Below are 24,441 nucleotides of genomic sequence, written 5' to 3'. Positions count from 1 at the left end.
TGACTCCGTTCTGTTTCTGATTTAGTTCAAACCACAGTTACGACCTTCTCAAAATCCAGCTGCCTCTCAGAAATGCTGCAGTAATATGCTGGACAACATATAGACAGTATAGCTCACTTTCCTCTCCATTCTGAATTACAGTATTGTCATTTCCAGCCCATTATGCAACGCCTCCAGTGCTGGAAGGAAGATGGTTAACATGAATGTCACCTAAAGCCAGCTGATCTTTACGAACTGCTGTTAACTCACTGTGAAGCTTAGCACACTTGGAGACACACATAGAATAGCTAACATTAGTCTCAAACTTTAATTTCAAATCTGATAAAATTATTTATATAGTTTATAATAGTTATAGTAGTTTATAAATATTATAATATTTATAATAGTTTTTTTAATATCTCAGTTAGGAGTGTGCAATATCATATCATATATGTAATAATACAATAACATTTTTATTTGGTTGCAGTAGTGTATTTTTGAAATAATTTTTAATTCAGTGTTTTGTCATATCACCAAGAATATTGTTATCTGGAAAAAAAAAACCATTAAAAATATCGTACCATTATTTTAGCGCCTTATCGCCCACCCCTACTAAATATAAAAATGAGCTTTAATCAACTGTTATTAAAAGTTGTGCAGCCAAGCGTCTCTGTGTGGCAAGCATCACTTGGTCCTTTTAGACCATACAATACATACATCACTATGTATGTATATCAGCAAGCATCAGTTTGAAATTTAATGGATCTAACATATTAATTATATATATATATAAAAAATACCAATATCATTCGTATATCATTGTGCAAATTGAGCATCCTTAATTTTTACAGTCCCGAGGATGGTATTAAAGGTTGGAGCAAAATAATGAATCTTATTCAGACATGATCTTCCTCTGGTAGATGCGTAATGCAATATAACAAAAAAAAAAAAAAAAAAAACAACAAAAAAGTGATGTGGCTATTGAACCTGCTCACATTGCAATAATGATGCATAGATAATATATTGTACAGCCCTACTAAGATTTATTCCAAAACTACTTCTGACACCAATGCTAGATTTTTAAATATCTGCCAACATTGAGTACATATATCAATACCCACTCTGACTGAACAAGTTAACAAGTTACAACAAATACAATAATACACTTCAAAAACAGTATTGTGGAGTATCTGCACATCTGAAAAGTTTTCAACATTTTTAAATAAATAAAAATTGATAATGCAGTATCACATGCAAGCAGGGAGGCATGATTTTACACTGTAGACATGCTTCTGGCTTCAGTCAAGCGCCATCTAATCAGTAACTGCTTCAAAATGTCAGTGCTCTCTATTGCTGATACCAATACTGCGTGCAAATGCCAGTATCAGTGTTTGTGCAACACAAAGGCCAATGCTTCACAATTATTCATTAGACAATATATCCAAATATCAAAACAAGGAGAGATACCACGATAGGAATACTTACTGCAATAACTCTGCACTTAATCATTTAAATTCTATGAACCTGCATAAAGAAATGATTTTTACATCGGGGACTTGATCCCATTATTCAAATTACACAAAACAACCGGAGTCAAGTGCTTTAAAATCATCTGGCAAAATCATCAGACGAAGTTCATGAATAATAAAACCTTTTTTATTTTTTGTGTGGGTTGATAGATTTAAAAGGATTCTATGAAAAGGGGAGGGGGATTCTGACTAAGCCATTTGCTTAAATGCCACTATTCCCAGAAGTCTTAAGATCACTGGTGGATTAAACTGAATGCAGCCATATGCTGAGCAGGACTGTATAATATTAACATGCACAACAACAACCTGCAGCTACTAACACAGCAGGTGCTGTACTGTTCACAAACAAATCTGTTTAAAGCAAGAGGTGAAGAAAAGAGTCTTTTTCCTACATTTATAATTCTTAATTATTGCATTTTTATGAATCAATGATATGTTTTTGCTATGGTTCATCAGTGCTGGGTGTCAGCTGTGTTTAATTCCTTATGAACGGCTGTTACAGAGAGGCAGCAGGAGAATGATATTATTTCTGGTTTTTTTTTAGCCTATCCTTCCTCATACATTCACCAAAAGGCCAAAATTAGGTAGGGATACGAAAGAATAAGGAGTAATGTTCGGGAAAGAAGGAGAAAAAAGGAAGAGCTAACCAGTAATAAAGAAAACTGACTACTATTAACAGATTTTCAACTACATTACTATTATAAAGAAGCATGTTCCTCAACAGAGTACAGTCTTGAGTAAATTATGTCATAAAAACATCATAAGTAAAGGGGCAGCATGGCGAATTTAAACATTTTTAAATAACAAACTAGTGCTGTTTGCTAAGTCAGTGAATCCAAGAGTACCAATACTAAGAGTAGTAGTAATGGATTCTTAACGCCAAGACAGCTCATTGGCTATTTTCCTGGCAGGAGCGGTTATGATATGTACAGTCTATGAAGGGGTAGAGGAGTGTTCAGATATATGCTTTTAGTCCAGTAAGCAATAAGAACTTTAACAGTGTTCCAGGGTTCGTTTGAGTAAAAATGTCCTTTATAGCTGAAGGTAGACGTAGTTGACATCTGTCTTGATGGTACAATTTGCAGTCCAGTAATAAATGTTTAACAGAAAAGGGAGTGTGGCAGGTTTCACAATGTGCTGATTCTTCTCCTTTCAACAAAAAAACAATACTAAGAGTACAACTATAATAGGCACACAGATGGATACTTTGTATTTAAATATACAGTATTGTAGAACAGCACCACCAAAAAAACATACTGGTACATTTTGCTAGCTAACGCTAGCCTGTTAGCATAACAAGCTAACACACCGTCCTCCAGATGAGCCCAGAATCGGTCCTGTGTGCTGAATCATTAATTCAGCAAAAGTGATAAAACTCAATAAAACTCTTGATACAAGGTGCAAAAAAAACTTAAAGAGCAGTAAATATAGCCATTCTTAATATATTAATACTGTAGGATTATATTAATGCACATGAACTTGAAAATATATGTTAACTGGAGAAAGAAGGGAATTGTTTCCCTTCAACAATAACACTAATTTTGATATTAAACTTTTGTCTAACTTGTGTTATAGAGCTTTTGAAAAATATTTCTTGAATACCAAAACATTGACTATTTTAGCTCTATTTATAGTGTTAATGAAACTATTTAAAATATGTAGTTTAATAAAGAAAGCTGTGTTATATTTGCTGGCGTATTTTTTTAAAAGTGTATTGTTCACATTTTAGCTGTCTTTTCTGTTAATAAAGACTTAAAACTTCTTAATATAGTGTGTAATTTTGTAGGATAAATAAACCCAATAGTAATCAAAGCCTTAAAACATTTAAAGCATTAGTGTTTTATATTATATGTACTCCTAACAGTAGAGTAAGTCACAAACCTATATTAAAGCTCAGCCATGCACAAATCTATAATTACATAATAATAAAAATACTGTGATTTACTGTGAAACCATCAGAATCTTAAAAAAATACTGTGATATACATGTTTGGTCATACAACCCAGCACTAATATACTTAACCTAAATATATGTCTAAAACAGTTTGTTAATAGATACTCACAACTCATTGCCTGCTACAGAAAATCCTTCAATTCTGCATGAGAACTCTACATGAGAACCACGCAGAGAACAGACAGACTCTAAAGCCTGCTTTCTGAATAATGACGGCAGTCTGACCACAGACAGGATCAGATTTTTCCTAGAGATCTGAGAGAACCTCTAAAAAAAGAAGCCAATTCAAGAAAACCACACAGAGTTTAATAATGACGTGTTGGAGATGTTCTTCTTTCTTTTTCCAGGAACGAGGATGTAGCCATGCATGTGTCGACCTTTTTTTTATCATAACCAGCGCAGTTTGTGCGTCTACAGGAGCCTGAGCCTTGGGGCTTAATCTGCTGGACTGGCTCTCACTCACTTCAGAGGCAGGAGAGCAGAATGAATAGAGCGAGTTTGGTGAATCAGAGTCTGGTTGAGCCCTGAGGGTCAGTAATAAGTGAGAGTAAAACAGGTCAAGGCAAGAGCAGCTGCCCTTCGATGAAAAGCATCGCGCTGCCCGCGCTGAACCCTGACGATCTGCAGCACTGATGCTATGAGGATCTTGGCCACTGGAGAAAAGGGCAGAACGTGAAGAACATAAAGGCTGAGCGATACTATAAGAAAATAAAACTCAATATTCTTCACATAGAAGAATATTTCTTTTAGTCCTCTATTTTTTCAATGTGTTTATATTTTATTAATGTAGTTATTTATCTCTTTAATGTATTGCTTTATATTTCACCCTGTCTGCTTATCCTTTCATTTTAAATTATTTTATTTCTTCTTAATTAAATCTTATATTTTTTGCTTGCTTTTATAATTTAAACTTATTTTTCAGTCCCTTTAGTTTTGTAAATACTCAGCTGCAATAAAAATAAGGGTTACATGTATTACAATGTATTGCCGAGCAAAAATAAAGGTTGATTGATTGATTGACATATGAGCGATTTGTGAGTGCAGTTTTATTTTTTATTTTTTTAGTTCTTGCATAACTGAAAAAAGAAATATTTATTCAGTTTCTTATTAGTAAATGTGGCAAAATAGTAACAAGCTGATCAAATACTGTCACTGTCCAATGAAGACCATGTATCTCCAAAACATTAATTTGACAAGATGATAAAGAAGAAGATAAAACCTTCATCATATATTTATAAGATATATAGATATAACACAGTGGATCAACACCAGCAGATGACATATCTCTCTAAACAATCACTGATCATCAGTAAATTTTACACTTAATTTGTAAATCAAGGGAGCAGAGTCTGGAGGAAGAGTGGAGAGACACACAGTCCAAACTGCTTGAGGTCTAGTGTGAAGTTTCCACCAATCAGTGATGGTTTGGAGAGACATGTCATCTGCTGGTGTTGATCCACTGTGTTTTATTATCAAGTCTAAAGTCAGTGAAGTGTTTTCCCACAAAATCTTACAGCACTTTATACTTTCCTTTGCTACTTTTTACTTTTATGGAGATGAGGATTTCATTTTCCAGCAGGACTTGGCACACTGCCCACACTGCCAAAAGTACCAATTAGTCTTCTATAATATCGTAATTTTCTGAGACACTAATTTTTGGGTTTTCATTGGCTGTAAACCATAATCATCTACAATAAAATAAATACAAGCTTAAAATAGATCACTCTGTGTGTAGTCATTTTAAACTGAATTACTGAAATAAAGTAACTAGATATTCTATTTTTTTTAGATGCACTAGTATATATACATATATAATGTAAAGCTATGAGTGTAGGAACATACTGCTATAAAGCTCAAGCTCTCCCTAAAACGGAACACGAATATGACTTTTAATCAAGCTGAAGCACCATCTGATGATGTTTATATGTCCGAGTCTAAACTGGTTAAATGCAGCCCAGCTGTCATAATGGGTTTTAAAACAGCTGCTTAATCTTCCTGCGTGACCAACATGTCAAAGCCTAGAAGAAACCAGCGCAGCAGCAGTAGCAGCATCAGCAGCAGCAGTGATCTCGTGCTGCGTGCGCCGCTCTCCCGCCCGCGTGCTCTATACCACCACCAACACGGAAGCTCTGCAGGGGAGGAACGGCAAGAGGAAACAAAAGACGCCTGCAATATTAACATTCTACTCTCTGCTCAGTTCACATTTATCACAGCAGCACAGCCTGCACATTCGATTACACATTCATACGGATATGAACCATCACATCACCGGCTGAATAAATATCATACACATTAACTGCACTAACAAACGGGTCAATGACAAAGATATTCAACAGGCCAATTTGAAAAACATAAGTGAACATATTTGGCAATTGAAAAGATTAAGAATGTTGTGCACAAATACTCCAAACTTAATATAATAGATTTATAAGTGATTTTTTTTATCTTCCCATCAACATAAATAGTGTAAGTGTCTCTTACAAAATGTCACGTGGTACAACCAAGATTCATCTTAAAATTGGTTTGTAAAAACGTTATATATTCAGATCTCAGTTGAAACGTACGTTTGAGCAAAAAAAGGGTGTTATTTTTTTGTAAATAATGTACAAAACATTTTTTGTAAATAATGATCTATAATATCAGTTAACATACTTAGTTTTCCTGCAAACCCTTAAAAAAACTGACAGCAACCTAACCATATTGTATTAGTGATTAATATTTCAACCACAAAAATGTGATAATTAAATTATAACTATATTATTTAAAATAAAAAGATTCAGAAAAACTGCCAACAATGCTCAAAGGGAGGTTTGTACCTAAAAACTAAATTATTTGATTAGGTCCTGGTCTCCACATGATGTTTTGACTTTTTAAATAACAGAAAATGATATTTACTTATTTAAAGTGTCAAAACATCACGTGGGTAAACCAAGGCTTTACAATAACAAGACCATTATATACTGTTTTGTAAAAAATAACTTTTAAAAGTAATGGAGTCAATGGCAATACACAATACGATGACAACTAGCGTACTGTATGTAGCATAAATGCTCAAATATCAGCATTTTAACACTAAAAACAGACACAAATCCCGTCATTTAAAACACATCAGAAGGTGGTCTGAGAAGAACTTACATCAAATATTTAAACCACTTCAAAGTGGTCTTAGGCGCATTTAAAACGTACAAATCCCATCACTCAAACTACTTCTGGAGGTGGTCTGAGACAAACTCAAAACAGATACAAATCTGATACCCCACATTTATCCCAGCAATAACAAAAAAAAGGACTATTATTCACTGTTTTGTAAAAAGTAACCTGTAAAAGTAATGCAGTCAGACAGAAAATGTAGATATTATTGACTAATTTCTCGAGACATTTTAAGAGAAATGGAAATACACAACACGATGACAACTACCGTACTGTATATAGTTTAATGCTCAAAAATCAGCATTTTAAAACAGACTAAAAACAGACACAAAGCCGTCTTTTAAAACACATTAGAAGGTGGTCTGAGATGCACTTACATCAGATATTTAAACCACTTAAGAAAGTGGTATTAGGCGCATTTAAAACGTACAAATTCCATCACCTACTACCAACTAATTCTGGAGGAGGTTTGAGACAAACTCAAAGCAGATACAAATCCGATGCCCCTCATTTATCACAGCACACGGACAGAAAACGTAGACGTCACTGACTAATTTTTTATTTCAAATATCAGCATTTCTTTATAGCTTCTGTAGCATGCACTAAACTATCATATTTACAGGTTACATTTTTGGGTAAAACAGTTTTGAATATATCCATATTTATGATATATTGTCCAGCTCTAGTTTTGACACAAATAATAATGTATAATATAATAATAAATAATGTACGGAGCAGTTATAAACACGTATATAACTCAAAGGCCTGTAATATAATAATGCACCAACCGATATAACCCACTTAGCTGCCGTGCAAAGAGATTACCCATGCAATACAAGTTACTGCACAAGCTCAGGGCTGTCTTACAGACCACATCAGATGAACGTGTAACAAGATATTTACACGACGATCGCACTATAAACCCTTATTCTCTCAGTCTGTTCCCTCGTACGTCTGTAACAACAGGTGGCAACAGAGAAGTGTGGGGTCATGTGAGATACCACAACTGCTGTCAAACCACAAAAATAAAGAAAGGATGTAGCATGCTTCATTCTTCTAGCCTCATCCTCAGAACTGACTCGGGGTGAAGCGTCTAGCAGTGCACATGCTGCCGTTATTTCCCCTTATCTGGATTTATTAGCTTAGGGAGAGCTACGTTTCGGAGAAGCAGCAACATTAACAAAATGGTTTAAAATGAAGTGTAATGGAGCTTTTAGTGAGAACATCCTCTCCTCTTGGAAAAACGTTCCCACGAAGTTTGAGGACTTAAAAGTTACAACAGAATTAGAGAAATAAAAATGTTTCAGCTTCCTGTAGTTCTGTTCTTTTTCTTTTCTCAAAATACAAATCCCATCACTTAAACCTTGTCAGTTTCAATCATCCAATCCATGTAAAGAGCTGATATGAGATGCATTTCAAACGCGCTAATCCGATCACTAAAACCACGTATGGAGGTGGTCTGAAACAAACTCAAAACAGATAAAAATGTGATCACTCAAACGATGTATGGAGGTGGTCTGAGACAAATTTCAAACAGATTTAAATCTGATCACTCAAACTATGAACGGAGGTGGTCTGAGACTAATTTTAAACAGATACAAATCCCATCACTCATACAATGTAAGGAGGTGATCTGAGACACTGATTCAAATCAGATCACTCAAACAGGAGGTGGTCTGAGACAAACTCAAAACAGATACATATTCTATTCTTTTTCTTTTCGCAAAAATACAAATCCCATCATTCAAAACACATCAGAAGGTGATCTGAGATACACTTACAACAGATACGGATCTGATCATTCCAAACACATTAGGAGGTGATCTGAGACGCACTTACAACAATTACAAATCCCATCATTCAAAACACATCAGGAGGTGGTCTGAGACACACTCAAAACAGATTCAAATCGGATCACTCAAACCACATCCGGAGGTGGTCTGAGACACACTTACAACAGATACGAATCTGATCATTTAAAAAACATAAGGAAGTGGTCTGAGACGCACTTACAACAGATACAAATCCCATCATACAAAACACATCAGAAGGTGGTCTGAGACGCACTTACAATAGATACAAATCCCAACATACAAAACACATCAGAAGGTGGTCTGGGACAAACTCAAAACAGGTACAAATCTCATAACTCAAACCATGTACGGAGGTGGTCTGAGACGCATTTAAACAGCTACAAATCGCATCATGCAAAACACATCAGGAGGTGATCTGAGACCAACTTACAACAGATATGAATCTGATCATGCAAATCAATTCTGAAGGTGATCTTAGACGCACTTAAAACATACACAAATCCCATCAGTCAAACCACTTCGGGAGAAGGTCTGAGATGCTTTTAAACTACATGTAGTCTCACTATTACAACTTTATTTTACACACATTAAACTTCTCCTCAGAGAACCTAAAAGAAAGATGGATTTTACAACAAACCCTAAGCATAATATCAGCAGTTTAAAACTAAAATTTACACATTATGAAGTACAGAAAATGACTGAATTCATCTGTATTCCTCTGTTATGCATTCATTTCAAGAGAACTTTCTTGCATAAATGGTGGAAGAGCAGTGTGTCAAGATGAACAGACATACTGTATTAGAAGTGTATCTAAACATACATTTCTTGCCCTTGGTGTCATTTACACCATCACGCTTCCTGCTAAAGCATTTATGACAGAGCCTTTTTTTTTTACATGCCAAGTGCAAATAAAACTTCCTGTGTGGCCTATAAGTTAAGACTTGCATGAATGTAAGCGCATAAAAGCGGTGAGTTCTTGCGACTTCCAGTGTTATTATTACGTATGAATTATCCAACAGTTGTTTGTTGGAAAAAAAATCCTATTCCAGAGTGCAGAGAGGGTTCTGTTTTAATCCTTCACAAACCGTTAAGTCTGATCTGTTCTTAATGGATGCGTATTCATGCATTTTATTTTATTTTTGTCTCTCTTTTCTTTGGCTCCTCCCAGAATAAGATAATAAGATAAGGCCACCCAGTTCAAGACGAAAGCAGATAAAGGCCTTGACGTACGTTTAGTGCTTATGTCGCCTTCTCTATCTAAATGTCCTTTAGCTTCCAGAGATAGGGATTACACTATGATTGCATTTAAATCTCAAAGCGCTGGAGTGAACATGCTTTTCTGCACGGTCCTGCTGAAAGGAGGTAGCTGGGAGCATTTCAGCGTGAGCTCTGTTTAGCACAAGCAGGGCAATGACCTGCAGCCTCAAGGGCCGAACAGATTCACAGAAAAACTGCAGCTGAATATAAGCATTCAAGCATTAAAGCAAAAAGAGAAGCAGAACACAGAGACATTTTTTTTAGACAGTTCTGCTGCCTTCTAATTTCAACATACAGCATCTAAGCAACACGATGAGCAACATGCGTAGCTGGAATTAGACTGAGTTTAGAAAGCAGAACAAAAGAATGGTTTAGTGCAGTCCGAATAAGAGAGAAAACATTAGTCACTGAACAAGTCATGTTACTTTAACACCAGTTTTACAGGACCCGACTCATTATGATGTTGCACTCGCAAACTAAGTCTACGTCTAAGTTTCACTGGTTGTGGTTTGAGACACGGGGTCTCAATTTCTATAATCTTTCACTAGAAAGAACATGCAACAGATCAAACTAATGCCAAGCCTAAGGTATCTTTACTAACGTTACTAACAGCTTGTACAGGGCTTTGTTTGTATTTTGTGCCACACCACTAACATATTGGCTGTTTTATGGCATAGAAAATGTTCTTAAATCAGTTTTTTTATACGAAAATTAAGTATTTTAGCTGTTCTTTCATATTTGTAACCCTATAAACCCTATAAAAGTGCAGGGCAGTCTACTAAGATGTGTTTAATAGTTGTTGTTTTTTTATTTCTAATTTTTCCCATTTTCTTCCCAATTTACACAGCCAATTACTCAACCCACTCATTAGGACTCCCCCTATCACTAGTAATGCCCCAACACACCAGGAGGGCGAAGACTAACACATGCTTCCTCTGATACATGTGAAGTCAGCCACCGCTTCTTTTCGAGCTGCTGCTGATGCAGCATTGCCGAGCAGCATCACAGCGCACTCTGAGGAAAACGCAGCGACTCGGTTCTGATACATCAGCTCACAGACGCCCTGTGCTGTGGTCATCACCCTAGGAGTGATGTGGGGAGAGAGTGCCATCTACCCACCCGGAGGGAGCAGGGCCAACTGTGCTCCCTCTGAGCGCTGGCAGCTTGAGCTTGTACAACTCAGCACCTAGTCATGATTGTCTGATCTTGTCTATTAAGGAAGTCCATATTGCATTTAATATTTATAATATTAAGGATATTTCAGACAGTTTCACACATTTTGTGGATTGCTAGAGCATTCGTTAGTTGTGAATAGGTGGTAAACTATGTAAACGGATACCAGGCATGATATTTGATGCTAATAACTAATTAAATAAAACATTATTCAAATAAAACTGCTGTTTTGTTTTAAACACAAAAGACAACACACATGCTCATTAATGTCGATGGGATGTCCTTGCTAAGAAAGCTTAACAGAAAACACTGAATTCAGCAAAAAACACTGAAGTCATGTTCATATAATTGTACAATAAGACAATAACGTAACGTAGCCTACATCACAACATGTTTTTCTGAACATATCACTGATATCCCCATTAATTAAAGAATGCTGACCCACTTATGTGTTCCTTTACAAAGCAATCAGATACATTTAAGACTTTACCAAAGACCATCAAAGGCCTATCCACTAGGGGTGTGCCATATTGTATCGTACGTGATAATATCGCCACCTTTTTGAATATCGTGAACGATATTATATCCTAAAATATCGCGCCCAAATATCACCCACCCCTAATTATCACATCAGGGTACTACTTTTTTGCTGTTTTTAGCAAAAGGAAGATTCACACTGTTCTCATTTCCCATTAAATCTCTACTAGAGACAGATTATATCTGTTCAGTATCATTTATTTTACTTTATTACTGGATATATATGAAGATATTTGCAGTGTTAGTATCACGACATTCTGGATCATCGACTTCTGTTACAAATATGATGAAAATTCTTGTATAAATATATACAATATAAAAATTACATTTTCATTCTGTTGCAGTAGTGTATTCTTGAAATATTTATGTTTTAACTGAATGTTTTGTCATATCGCCAAGAATATAGTTATCGCAAAAATACCATGAAATATCGTGATTTTATTTTAGGGCCATATCGCTCGCCCCTACTATCCACAAATCAAAACCAACATTTTCAACAAGTAGCGCAACAAAAAACAGGCACACAGTAGCAGTCAAACTGCACTAAACTTGTTGCCTTTAAATCAGGAATGTATTAGTGGTTGTGGTTCAACAATACAGAGTCAGGAATTAAACAATCTTTCATCAGGAAGAACACACAACAGCCCAAACAAATGCTAATTGCCAAATTCATGTGGCAACAAGATGGCGCCGAGGATGGCAGCCACGGTGACGAGCTCCTCCGTGTGGTGTTTGTTTTTGTTAATTAATGTTGTCTATTGCATGTCAGACTCGGTCAGTTGGAACAGAGAACAGTTACTAACCTTCAGGGACAACATTTCTTCTGACTTTGTCCCGGAATTTATTCAAGAATCGTTCGAATGTGTGGAGATCTTAACAACGGCCGCGCTGACCCTGCTCGGACTCGCAAGGAGACGCTGGAGAAGCAGAAGCAGGGGCAGACGCGCCGGCGCACTCGTGCGTCTGAGGCGGCGCGGGCCTCGCACACCTCTACCTTCATTATTCCTTTCCAACCTCCGATCTCTCAGCAACAAAACCGAGGAACTACTGCTGCTCAACCGGACCAACAAGGACTTCTCCACTGCTTCTGCCCTCTGCTTTACAGAGACCTGGCTGAATGAGCTGACCCCGGACAGCGCGCTGCACGTCCCGGGCTTTCAGCTGCTGAGAGCGGACAGAGACGCGGAGCGCAGCGGGAAGAGCCGGGGAGGCGGAATCTGCTTCTACATCAACGAGCGCTGGTGTAGAGACACTACCGTACTGTTAACATCATGCTCTCCTCATCTGGAGTCTTTCTTCATTAACTGTAAGCCGTTTTACTCTCCCAGAGAGTTCAGCTCGTTCATTCTGGCCGGTGTGTATATCGCGCCGAGCGCGTGCACGAGTGACGCGCAGAAACAGCTGGCCGAACAGATAATGAAACTAGAGAGAGCTCATCCAGACTCACTGATTATCATCCTGGGAGATTTTAACAGCGCAAACCTCACTAAGGAGATGCCCAAATACAGACAACACATCGTATGCGCTACACGAGAACGCAACACACTGGATAAATGCTATACAAGCATTAAAAACGCCTATCGCGCTGTCACGCGCGCAGCTCTCGGACTTTCCGATCACAGCCTCGTTCACCTCATTCCCACGTACCGGCAGAAACTCAAATCCAACAAGCCGGTCGTTACAACAGTGAAGAGGTGGACCAGTGGAGACATTGAGAAGCTGCGGGGCTGCTTCGAATCCACAGACTGGGCTGTATTTGAGGAGGCGACAGACGGACTGGACGAATACACAGACACTGTGACGTCATACATAAGTTTCTGTGAAGACAGCTGTATTTCAACCAGATCACGTGTTAAATACAGCAACAGCAAACCCTGGTTTACTGCTGAGCTCAAACAGCTTCGGAGGGAGAAAGAGGCAGCTTTCAGGAGTGGAGACAGAACTGTCTACAAAAAGGCCAAGTACAAACTGGAGAAAGGGATCAAGGCAGCTAAGAGAGTGTACTCGAAGCAGCTGAATAGCCATATCACTGCCAATGACCCATCTTCAGCCTGGAACAGTCTTCAACTTCTCACTGAGTACAAAGTGAGAAAGACCCCCCTCCTCCTGAACGACCGACAGCTCACCAACGACCTGAATGAGTTCTACTGCAGATTTGAACTCCCAAAAGTCACTCAGCAAACTGCCTCCCCCCATCATCATCACCTCCCCTCCTCCCCCACGCTGACTCTCTCACCTCCACCCCCTGCTCGTCTCTCCATCAATGTGCAGGACGTCCACAGGCTCTTCAGCAGGCAGAAGGTGAGGAAAGCTCCGGGGCCTGACTCAATCTCTCCATCCACCCTAAAACACTGCTGTGAACAACTAGCACCAATTTTCACCAGTATCTTTAACAAATCACTGGAGCTCTGCTGCGTTCCAGCCTGTTTCAAGACCTCCACCATCATTCCAGTCCCCAAAAAACCCAACATCACTGGACTTAATGATTACAGACCGGTTGCCCTGACCTCTGTAGTCATGAAGGTCTTTGAACACCTGGTCCTAGCCCACCTTAAGACCATAACAGAACCTCTGCTGGACCCGCTGCAGTTTGCATACAGAGCAAACAGGTCTGTCGAGGACGTAGTCAACTTGACCCTGCACTTTATCCTGCAGCATCTGGACAGCCCTGGAACCTACGCCAGGGTTCTGTTTGTGGACTTTAGCTCGGCTTTCAACACTGTTGTGCCGCAGATACTTCAAAGCAAACTGTCCCAGCTGTCAGTGCCAGACTCCATGTGTCAGTGGATTGTGGATTTCCTGACAGACAGAAAACAGCAGGTGCGGATGGGGAAACAAACTTCAGACCTACGAACACTCAGCACTGGAGTTCCACAAGGGTGTGTTCTCTCACCTCTTCTCTTCAGCCTCTACACCAACGACTGTGTCTCCAAGGAACCAGCTGTAAAGCTTCTGAAGTTTGCAGATGATTCCACTCTAGTAGGTCTCATAACCAACGGTGATGAGTCTGCTTACAGAAAGGAGGTCCAGCAGCTGGTGTCTTGGTGCAGCAACTTCCACCTGCTGCTTAACACAGAAAAGACTGTAGAGATGGTGGTGGATTTCCGACGCAACCCACCACCCGTACCCCCTCTCTACATCAATGGCTCAGCAGTATCCACTGTGGAGTCACTCAAGTTCCTGGGCACCACCATATCTAGGAACCTGAAGTGGGAAAGGAACATCATCTCCATCATCAAGAAAGCTCAACAAAGATTGTTCTTCTTGAGACAGCTAAGAAAATTTGACCTCCCACAGACCTTGATGGTCCAGTTCTACACAGCGATCATCGAGTCCATCCTCACCTCTTCCATAATCATCTGGTTTGGCTCCTCCACCTCACATGAACGAGCAAAACTCCAGCGCGTCATCAAGTCAGCAGAGAGGATCATTGGATGTAACCTGCCAACACTTCAGGAAATCTACACCAGCAGGATGAGGAAGCGTGCTGGCAAAATCATGACTGCCCCCTCACATCCTGGATATCACATCTTCCAGACTCTCCCCTCTGGTAGAAGGCTTCGAACAATCAAAACCAGCACAACACGACACGCAAACAGCTTCTTTCCCAGAGCTGTAGCACTCCTTAACCACAGTGGACACATCTGAGTCTCCAAACATCTCACTCACTGAACTGTATTCACAACTGACTGGATTTACAATCTGCTCACTTGCACTTTGCTTATTTGCACAGCTATACAGATGTTCCTCTGTAACTTCCTAAGCAATATTTAAGATAAACCTACCTCAGAAACATTCGGTTCTAATAATATATTCATATGTGTACAGTACAGATTTTATTTTATTTTATTTAGCTCTTAGCTCCTATCACTCTTCAGTGCTCTTTATTTCTGTAGAACTTTTAACTCTATTCTTATTCTATTTATTGTTTATTGTTCATTCTTTTGTAGTGTGATGTTTGTCTATAGTCTCTGTATTTGTTATGTGTCATACACGTGTTGCTCTCACCAAGACAAATTCCTTGTATATGTAACATACTTGGCGAAATAAAGTGATTCTGATTCTGATTCTGAAATGTTATCCTAGCCCGTACAGCTTGATTCTTTCAACTGCTAATGCAGACCTAACACCAAACGATTTTCAAGCGATTTCACCGTCACAGAAAAATTTCCAGTATTGGGATAAAATCACGAGAGTCTTGCTAGAGTCCAGGTGCGGTCGAGTCATTTTGATCATTTAGTGGAAGATGGTTAGGATTGAAAGTTTAAGTTTAAGTTTAAGTCTTGAGACTCACGCAAATAGTGTCATCAACCAATAGGAAAGCTACGGGAAGCTGCAAGGCTCGAACCACGGATGTGAGAGGGTGTCAGACTTTAGTCTATTAAAAGTCTTTCAGAGTATTTTCGGAGCAAATAATAATAATAATAATAATAATTAAATAAAAGCATACGCAAAAAAAAAGTGTAAAAATGAACTTGAACCTGCCATTTTTTTCACACCAGTACTAAGAGTACTGAAGAACATCTTACAGCACTTTTTCACTGGCTGGTGTAGCATCTACTTAAGTAGCTGTGCTAATTCTAGCTATCCTTCATGTTGGGATGCCAAATGTACCAAACTGAGTAATGATTGCACACTGATGCTGCTAGTATGTTGTGCTGAAAGATAATAATAGCTCAAAACTCAAACGATCAAATTAACAGAAAAGAGAAAACCACTGCAAAACCCAGTACAGAAGAAAGAGGAAAGAGCACAGCACAGGCAGTTCCTGGTTTAGAAGAGAGGATTGCAAATTAGATGTTTCATTATGAGTAATTCTGAACAGAAACATTGTTTTTAAGTTCCTGGTAGGGGTGTGCAATAACGATATTCTTGGCAATATAACAAAACCTTTTTATCAAATTTTATAAAATTATCAGTTTCATTCATTCAGTAGTACAGTATATTTAATATATGCAAACCAACAATTTAAAGAAAACACACTAAATAACAAAACAAATACAGCATAGAGAATTTTTTAAGAGTTGCGTGATTGGACAATATGGATTTTCTTTTTATTGTGACAGAATGTTTTGCGATATGCGATATTAGTGCTTACGGATGCTGGATGTCATTAGCTGTAGGCCTTTAGCCGTAGATAAAAGTAGCCAAAGCATAAGTCTAGCCAAGGACTGATAGTTTCAGGATTATGTAACATTTTGCTAATTCATTATAAAACCCACCCACCACCCAAGAAGCTCAACCAAGCAGCTGTTGTAACAGTTTGTCCTAATTAATAATGAATAAAGCCAACATACATGTGGTGAAGGTTTTAGCCGCGTTTCATGTACTGCAGCAACTGAAACCTGACACAGATACTCAACCACAGTACGAATAATTCTGCTGGTGTAAAAGCATCATTACTGGTAATTAGGGCTGGGCAGCCCTGCTATAATCATTAATCATATACATGTTATCACAACAGTTACATCACCTCATCAGCGGGCCTGTCACAATATGTAGCTGTGTTTCGACGATATTCTGTCTTAGGATTTATTGTAATAAACGATTCTATTTTCATTAAAGACAATTTAAGACCATAATAAAGTCATAATTTCAGATCATTTTAGACACCAACCATGAACAACCAACCAATATTTCCAACAATAGCAGGTAAAAAAGAAAACATGCCTGACAGCCAATAAAACAACCCGTTCTGACTCTGGAAGAGATTTATTGGTACATTGCAGCACTTTACTCAATCAGATCTCAGCACCAGTGAGTCTTAAAGCTGGAGTGAAGTGACTTTGTAGAAACGAAGAAGTGGATCCTCTGTACATGTATTTAAAATGTAAAATGTCTGTCATTATCAGTACAGTGATGGCGGCACTCAGAGCTGAAGCTAGCGTTATGGGATGTAAACAGAGGTTTTTAATTAGGATCTTTAGGCGCACTTTTTAAGTTATTAATGCCTCGTTTTAAATGTCAGGTCTCTCCGGATTCTAGCAAGGAGGTGTGGAGCTACTTTGTGCTGGATAACAGTGGAAAAAGCGATTTATCGGGGCAAAATTTTGCACCGTGTCACCCAGCCTGAAGGGTGTTTGGACAAACTGTTAAAATTTCTGCATCTCGGAACACTGTGGGAGAATGGAGGTGTGCTATTCATGAAAGATAAGTATTTTTACCATGTTTTACTACACCATAAGTACATTTTACACCGGGGTTCTCCTTTAACATATACCTCTATAGCAATTTCTGACAATGTAAATATACCATTGGGCAGCATCCTCTATTTAGTTGAGTCATATTTGTACTATATCCCTTTGTGAGTGTTTTTTTTCTACTTTTAAGTTTTTTAAGCAGTTTCCCGCTTAAAACATGATCCTGTATAATGTACGTTGAACCCAAATAACCCCTTGTCCTTGTGTCCTCATGTCTTCAAGATATGTCCCTAGCATTTTTAGTTCAGGAACATATTTGTACTATATCTCATTGTGGGTGAAGTTTGTCTACTTGAAGAATCATGTTGCACCTTTAAAAAATACATCTATAGCAAATTCTGATAATGTGGGTACGCCATTTGGCAGCATCCTCAAGATATGTCCTCAGTACTATTAGTGAGTTAATGGACATATTTGGACATTATCCATTTGGAGTAGTTTCCTGCTTAAAGTGTCATGCTGTATAATGTACATTAAACCAAACAACCCCTTAGGGTTAAACATTAAACAAGGAACAATACCTATCTAAGCAAAATGCAAAAACTGGAGACTATCCTTGGGCAGCATCCTTAAGATATGTCCTCAGCACAAATAGTTAAGGGACATTTGTACTATATACAGTTGTGTGCTTTTTTCCCCCTATTTTTAAGTAGTTCCCTACTTGAAGTATTGTTTGCTTTGAAGCAGGTTACCACTTGAAGTATCATGTTGTACCTTTAAAATATACCTCTATAGCAAATTCTGACAATGTAGGTATGCCATTGGCCAGCATCCTCAGGATATATCCTCAGTACCATTAGTTAAGTAATATATTTGCACTATATACCGTTGTGTGCGTTTTTTTCCCCTACTTTTAAGTAGTTAACATTAAATAACATTAACAAGGAACAATACCTATCTAAGCAAAAATGCAAAAACTGGAGACTATCCTGGGGCAGAATCCTCAAGATATGTCCTCAGTACAAATAGTTACGGAACATATTTGTACTTGTATTTGTACAGTTGTGTATGTTTGTTGCTACTTTAAAGGTTCAAAGTTTCCTATTTGAAGCATCATGTGGTATCGTATAGGTTGAACCAAAATAACCAAAGTATTGTCTCTAAACATTAGCATTAAATACATGAAATTAAGTATTAAAGTGCTACCTTACCTTAAGGACTTCTCCTCGTTTAAAACTTAGCTCATCATCTGCAGTCGCTTTGAAATCATACTTGGCAATGGCCTCCATGATTCAGCGGGACGGACACCTCCAAGAGACTATAAACTATATATCTACAGCAGAAAATGTCTGTTCTTGTATTTCTTTGGCAGAGTTTGTTCCCCTCTGCCTGGCTGATGTTTGGTTGAAGACAAAAGAGGTCACAAGTGGTGTTGAGAGCACGAGGGTAGGTAGATCCAGGACAGACACTGCTGCTGCTGCTGCTGCTGCTGCTGGAACTGGCGGCTCTGAATCAGCCCTCCAGCCTCTGATCCTCTGTCTCGATCCTCGCATACAGATCACAGCCGCTGGCCTGCAGATGAGAGAAGGAGGGGGGAGAGCAGTGAGACGCGGCAGCTGGAGCGGACAGATTTACTCTACGCTGTTCAATGGACCGCGCCCACAATACGACTGGCATTAAAACAGCCCCGCACACAGCTCCCTGTAAAGAGGAAGGAAGCCGGTGTGGCTTACAGACGTTTACAGGAGCCAATCACGGATGAGCATTGAGTGGAGCTGTCCAATTGAAAAGTAGAAAGGCAAGAAAGAGCTGCATCTATCTATCTGACTGGCTGGAGGGGGTCTAGCATTAAACCAGTAGCTGATGGCTAGAGCTCTGTAGCCCCACCCTCCCCCATAAAAATGAAGAAACGCTAAACTGGATGACGACATGGTCAATATTATTATTATAATTAATAAGCACATGTAGAGATATACAGATACAGATGGAGTGCATACAGCCAACTAGATTATACAGTTATATAAAATGTAAATTATCTACTTAAAAGCTTGTAAAAAATAACTTTGATACTATAAGACAATTTTTAAAAGAAAACATTACTGTAGTAATGAAATGGGATTTAAGGCCTGTTTAAAATCTAACACTAAAACATCAACCTAGCTAAAAAGAAAAAGAAAGAAAGAACATTTTCTCTTCTTATAAAAGCATCAGTATTGTATGGAAGGTGATAACCTGGTTAAAAATTGCAGAAATATCTTTTATCTTAAATGTGTTCTCGAAAAGTGCCCAAACACAACAGATTACATATTTCCTCACTAAATATCAGCATTTTCCACATTTAAAGAACAATGTTCTGGACATTTGAAGAACATTTAACGTTTCTATTGATTTGAAATGAAGATCCATAACCACAGAAAGCAGAGATGGATGGCATGGTAGAAATAACTGTAATCTGAATATTAATCTGAAAAATAATCAACAGATTAGTCGACTGCCAAAATAATCATTAGTTGCAGCCCTAGTTACTACAGTGTAATGCAAATAGTATACACAAAGGTGGCATTTTTTCTTATATTAATAATAAAATACTTTAGTCAATATGAAGTAACGTTAAGCAAGTTAACTAGTAACATTATTGAAGACAAATGTGTAGCATTTTGATTAATAAAAAGGGTACACGTAAAAAAAAAATTGGAAAAGCAATTCAATGCAGCTAAATATATGTTGCTACATTGATAAAACTTTACTTTGGCACGACTTTATACATAAAAAACAGTGTCTTAAAATGTTAGAAACAACCTTCCGTTAAACAAAGGAGCTAATTAATGTTAGTTAAGTGTTACTGGCTAGAATATGACTAACAGTGTTTGTAATCCCATCAAAAACATGTCAGTTATTAGCTTTAATACATCCAACAATGTTAATGTGACATTAAGCAAATATCGTTAACTATAGAAGGTGACCTAAAGTTTCTAAATTCCCTAAAACCTAAGGCTGGCTAATTTTGACAGTGGGATTTTGGTACTGATTGGGTAACCAAGATTTTTGGCTAATAAGAGAAGGTTAAGAGAAATTTAAGTATCGATATCACTATCACTAGTAACTATCGATATTAGCCAGCTAATAGAATGGGAGCACTAAAGGATAGGTTTTATGCATTATACAAGGATGAAATGCATTTTGTTAACATAGCTTTAAAAAAAGTAATAAAATGACCCTTTCCTTGTAAAAGCATTAACACAAAATTGATTATAATAAGTCTAAAATAAATCAGACACACAATTTTTAATAATAAAATGTGTGTCAGATCCTGACAGCTCGATGGTGTAGAGGCTAATTTACTGAATTAACTCAGAGCTGATGTATTTATTAGCTCAAAATAGATTTTCTCCATCGATAAACTGAAACACAAAGACTTGTAGACCGAATTTCCATTACTTTTTTTTTTTTTTCCAAAACTTATCCAGGCCTGGGAATTGCTATTTTCAAGTTCTATGACTTTTCCAGGTTTTTCATGAACCTTGAATAATAGGCTTATTTTGGAGAGAAAATGCTAGGTTAACTAGCTAACCTAGTATAAAAAAAGAAAAAGAAAAATGTTAAATAACAAGAAACGATAAATTCAGTTTAAACAGTCACAGGCTTTCTGATGGTGATTAGAAACTAAAATTTTAACATTTAGAATTAGAATTAGAATTCCAGATCGCAAGTGCACTGTAGTAGCTGGAAGCAGATTTCTCTAGTTAACTAAAAGCTCTCTGTAACTGACAGGTGATCCAGCCTCTGGAGCAAGTCTGATATGTATTGTTATTTATTAGGATCAGAGAAGAGATATAAACTGGAAAATAAAAATAAGCCAAATGTGATTCTCTTTGTGCAGCTAGTGAACCCAAACAACTCTATAATTTATATTGTCTGCAGTGGTGAGTACTGTTAGGATCGCCAGTAACAAACTATAAAGCTGTATAAGAAACCACTCAGCATTTATTTTACTACAGTAATAAGCCAAGACTAATTAAATTCCTAGTGTAGCTTCAGATGGTTTCCCCATCATGGACAACTGAGATAAATAAATGACAACTGCTCGCAGATCACAGCTGTCTGCAACAGACTCCTAACACAGTAACGTTAGCTAGATAGCTAATTACGGCTAATTAACATTAACTCTTTAGGTACAGAATAAATCAGAAATATGGTTATTTAAAGCTGCAAATATACAGAAAACAGCTTAGCTTAGACAATAAGCAGACTATTAACTGAATAAAAATGTCAATACAACATAAGAAAAGCATAAGAAAGCATAAGAAAAACATAAGAAAAGGCTGCTGGATGCCTAAATTTCCTTCTGGAAAAATAAAGTATCTATCTATCTATCTATCTATCTATCTATCTATCTATCTATCTATCTATCTATCTATCTATCTATCTATCAAGTTACATCAGGGGTGTCCAATCTACGGCCCGCGGGCCATTTGCGGCCCGTTTCCTTGTTTGGAGTGCAAGGTATTTTAGAAATAGAATGAAAGTTGGCCCGCTGTTAAGCAGGTTTTTAAAATGTGAGATTCAAAGCTTGAACGCTAGGTGTCAGAAACGGGCCAAAGAGTCTAAAAGCAGCGAGAGTGAAGTTGAAGCGCAGAAAAACGGGCCAAAGTGTCTAAAAGCAGAGAGGGTGCGCAGTTTTAGCACAAAAAAAATGGGCCAAAGATTCTAAAAGCGTAGAGAGTGCGCAGTTGTAGTGCAGAAAAACGGGCCAAAGAGTCTAAAAGCGGAGAGGGTGCGTATTTCTAGCGCAGAAAAACGGGCCAAAGAGTCTAAAAGCAGAGAGGCTGTGCAGTTTTAGCGCAGAAAACAGGCCAAAGTATCTATAAGCGGAGAGAGTGCGCATTTCTAGCGCAAAAAAACGGGCCAAAGAGTCTAAAAGAGGAGAGGGTGTGCAGTTGTAGCGCAGAAAAACGGGCCAAAGAGTCTGAAAGCGGAGAGAGTGCGCAGTTTTAGCGCAGAAAATCGGGCCAAAGAGTCTGAAAGCGGAGAGGGTGCGCAGTTGTAACACAGAAAAACAGGCCAAAGAGTCTAAAAGCAGAGAGTGCACAGTTTTAGCGCAGAAAAACGGGCCAAAGAGTCTAAAAGCGGAGAGAGTGCGCATTTCTAGCACAGAAAAACAGGCCAAAGAGTCTAAAAGTTGCCATAATTAAGGAGTTTAATATTAAGAGACATCATGAAATGAAACATCAATTTGAAAAATCTTGGTTTACACAACACTGTCAAAGATAAATAAAGATAGTAAGTCAAGTAAAATGGTGTGTAAATGAAAGTAATCAGGAAAATGTATTATTTAAAGTGGTATATTTCATTACTTGTTTTATTACAGAGTCTGTGGCCCATCACTTCAAATATATTTCTCCTTCTGGCCCCCAACAAAAAAAGTTTGGACACCCCTGCTCTACATAGTTAGCTTAGCTAGCTAGCTAACGTTTACTAGAATATTCGGGAGCTAGCGTTAGCTAACAACATAACTTAGCGTAAGCTAACGCTAACGTTCAATTTGTCATCACATCAAAATCACGGCAGTCAGCGCGATTTAACAGCTTTAAAAACACCCGACAGCGCTTATTTGACTTCTAAAGTAATTAATTTATAGCGTAAATATTAAGAAAAATGTGTATTTATGCTTAACGAATCTATTTTTAACAATATAACCCAGCGTTAGCTCGCTTTAGCCAGTGCACTAACCTAACCTGCGGTAGATAGCTAGGCTAGCTAATCTAGCAGTGCCGTAGGTTAAACAGTGAGCCCTGCCACCGCAATAGATAGCTAACTCAGCTAATGTGGAATTTTATCAGTTCATAAAGCGCGAAAATAAAGGGAATATATGTCTATTCAGTGTACAAATAAATATATAACTGTGTTCTTCACACAAGAAGCCAAAAAGCGTTGTTACTTTCCCATTCCAGGCCATTAAACACAGCTGGCAGCCGCTGCTGAGCCTGAACCGGTGTACTGTCGAGTTGTGTGCTACCTTGTCAAACCGTGCTACCCTAATAACATATATATACCCTATATTTACCTATTATCATCAGTAATAATATATAATATTATATAGATATATTACATACAGAGTGGTCTATTTTAAGCGTTAATTTAATAAATTTATGAAAACCCAGAAATCAGTGTCTCAGAAAAATAGATTATTATAGAAGACCAAGTGGTACTTTAGGCAGTGTTCCAAAGTCCTGCTGGAAAAGGAAATTCGCATCCTCATAAATTGCTTACGCTCTTCAAACCATCACTGATTGTGGAAACTTCACACTAGACCTCAATCACCTTGGACTTTGTCTCTCTCCACTCTTTCTCCAGACTCTGATTCCTTGATTTACAAATGAAATGTAAAATTTACCGATGATCAGTGATGGTTTGGAGAGACATGTCATCTGCTGGTGTTGATCCACTGTGTTTTATTATCAAGTCCAAAGTCAGTGCAGTTTTGTTTTCCCACAAAATCTTAGAGCACTTCATGCTTCCCTCTGCTGACAACTTTTACGGAGATGTGGATTTTATTTTCCAGCAGGACTTGGTACACAACCCACACTGCCAAAAGTACCAATCGGTCTTACATAATATTCTACTTTTCTGAGACAGATCACTCTGCGTGTAATACATCTGTCTAATAAATATATCTAAAACAGCTTGCCCTGTAATTATGCATCAGGAAGTTCAGTAGCTGGCCAACTGTGTCACTTAGTAACTTAATTCTGTAAAACAATAACAAGTAAATGAAATAATACAACAACAAAGAAGCAGTTTCTAAATCACCTCAATTAGCTGGGTTAACCTACTTTAAGTTTAGAGAATATATTAGGGTAGCATTATTTGACAAGGTAGAGCACAGACCTTTTGTTTATTGTGGGAGCA

At 37.9% G+C, this 24,441-nt stretch overlaps 1 protein-coding gene across 1 annotated transcript in view; it reads right to left on the bottom strand.

The window, feature by feature from the left end:
- The window catches only part of grb2b (growth factor receptor-bound protein 2b), a 78,632-nt gene that overhangs the window by 53,352 nt on the left and 839 nt on the right, over positions 1-24,441 (bottom strand). The window contains exon 2 of the mRNA XM_022664959.2: positions 18,744-19,104. Within this exon, the coding sequence (XP_022520680.1) occupies positions 18,744-18,821 (78 nt within the window). The 5' untranslated portion in view covers positions 18,822-19,104. The remainder of the gene's footprint in view (positions 1-18,743; positions 19,105-24,441) is intronic.

Source organism: Astyanax mexicanus, chromosome 19, assembly GCF_023375975.1.
Source record: "Astyanax mexicanus isolate ESR-SI-001 chromosome 19, AstMex3_surface, whole genome shotgun sequence".
Lineage (NCBI taxonomy): Eukaryota > Metazoa > Chordata > Actinopteri > Characiformes > Acestrorhamphidae > Astyanax > Astyanax mexicanus.
This window is presented reverse-complemented; position numbering and strand designations above follow the sequence as displayed.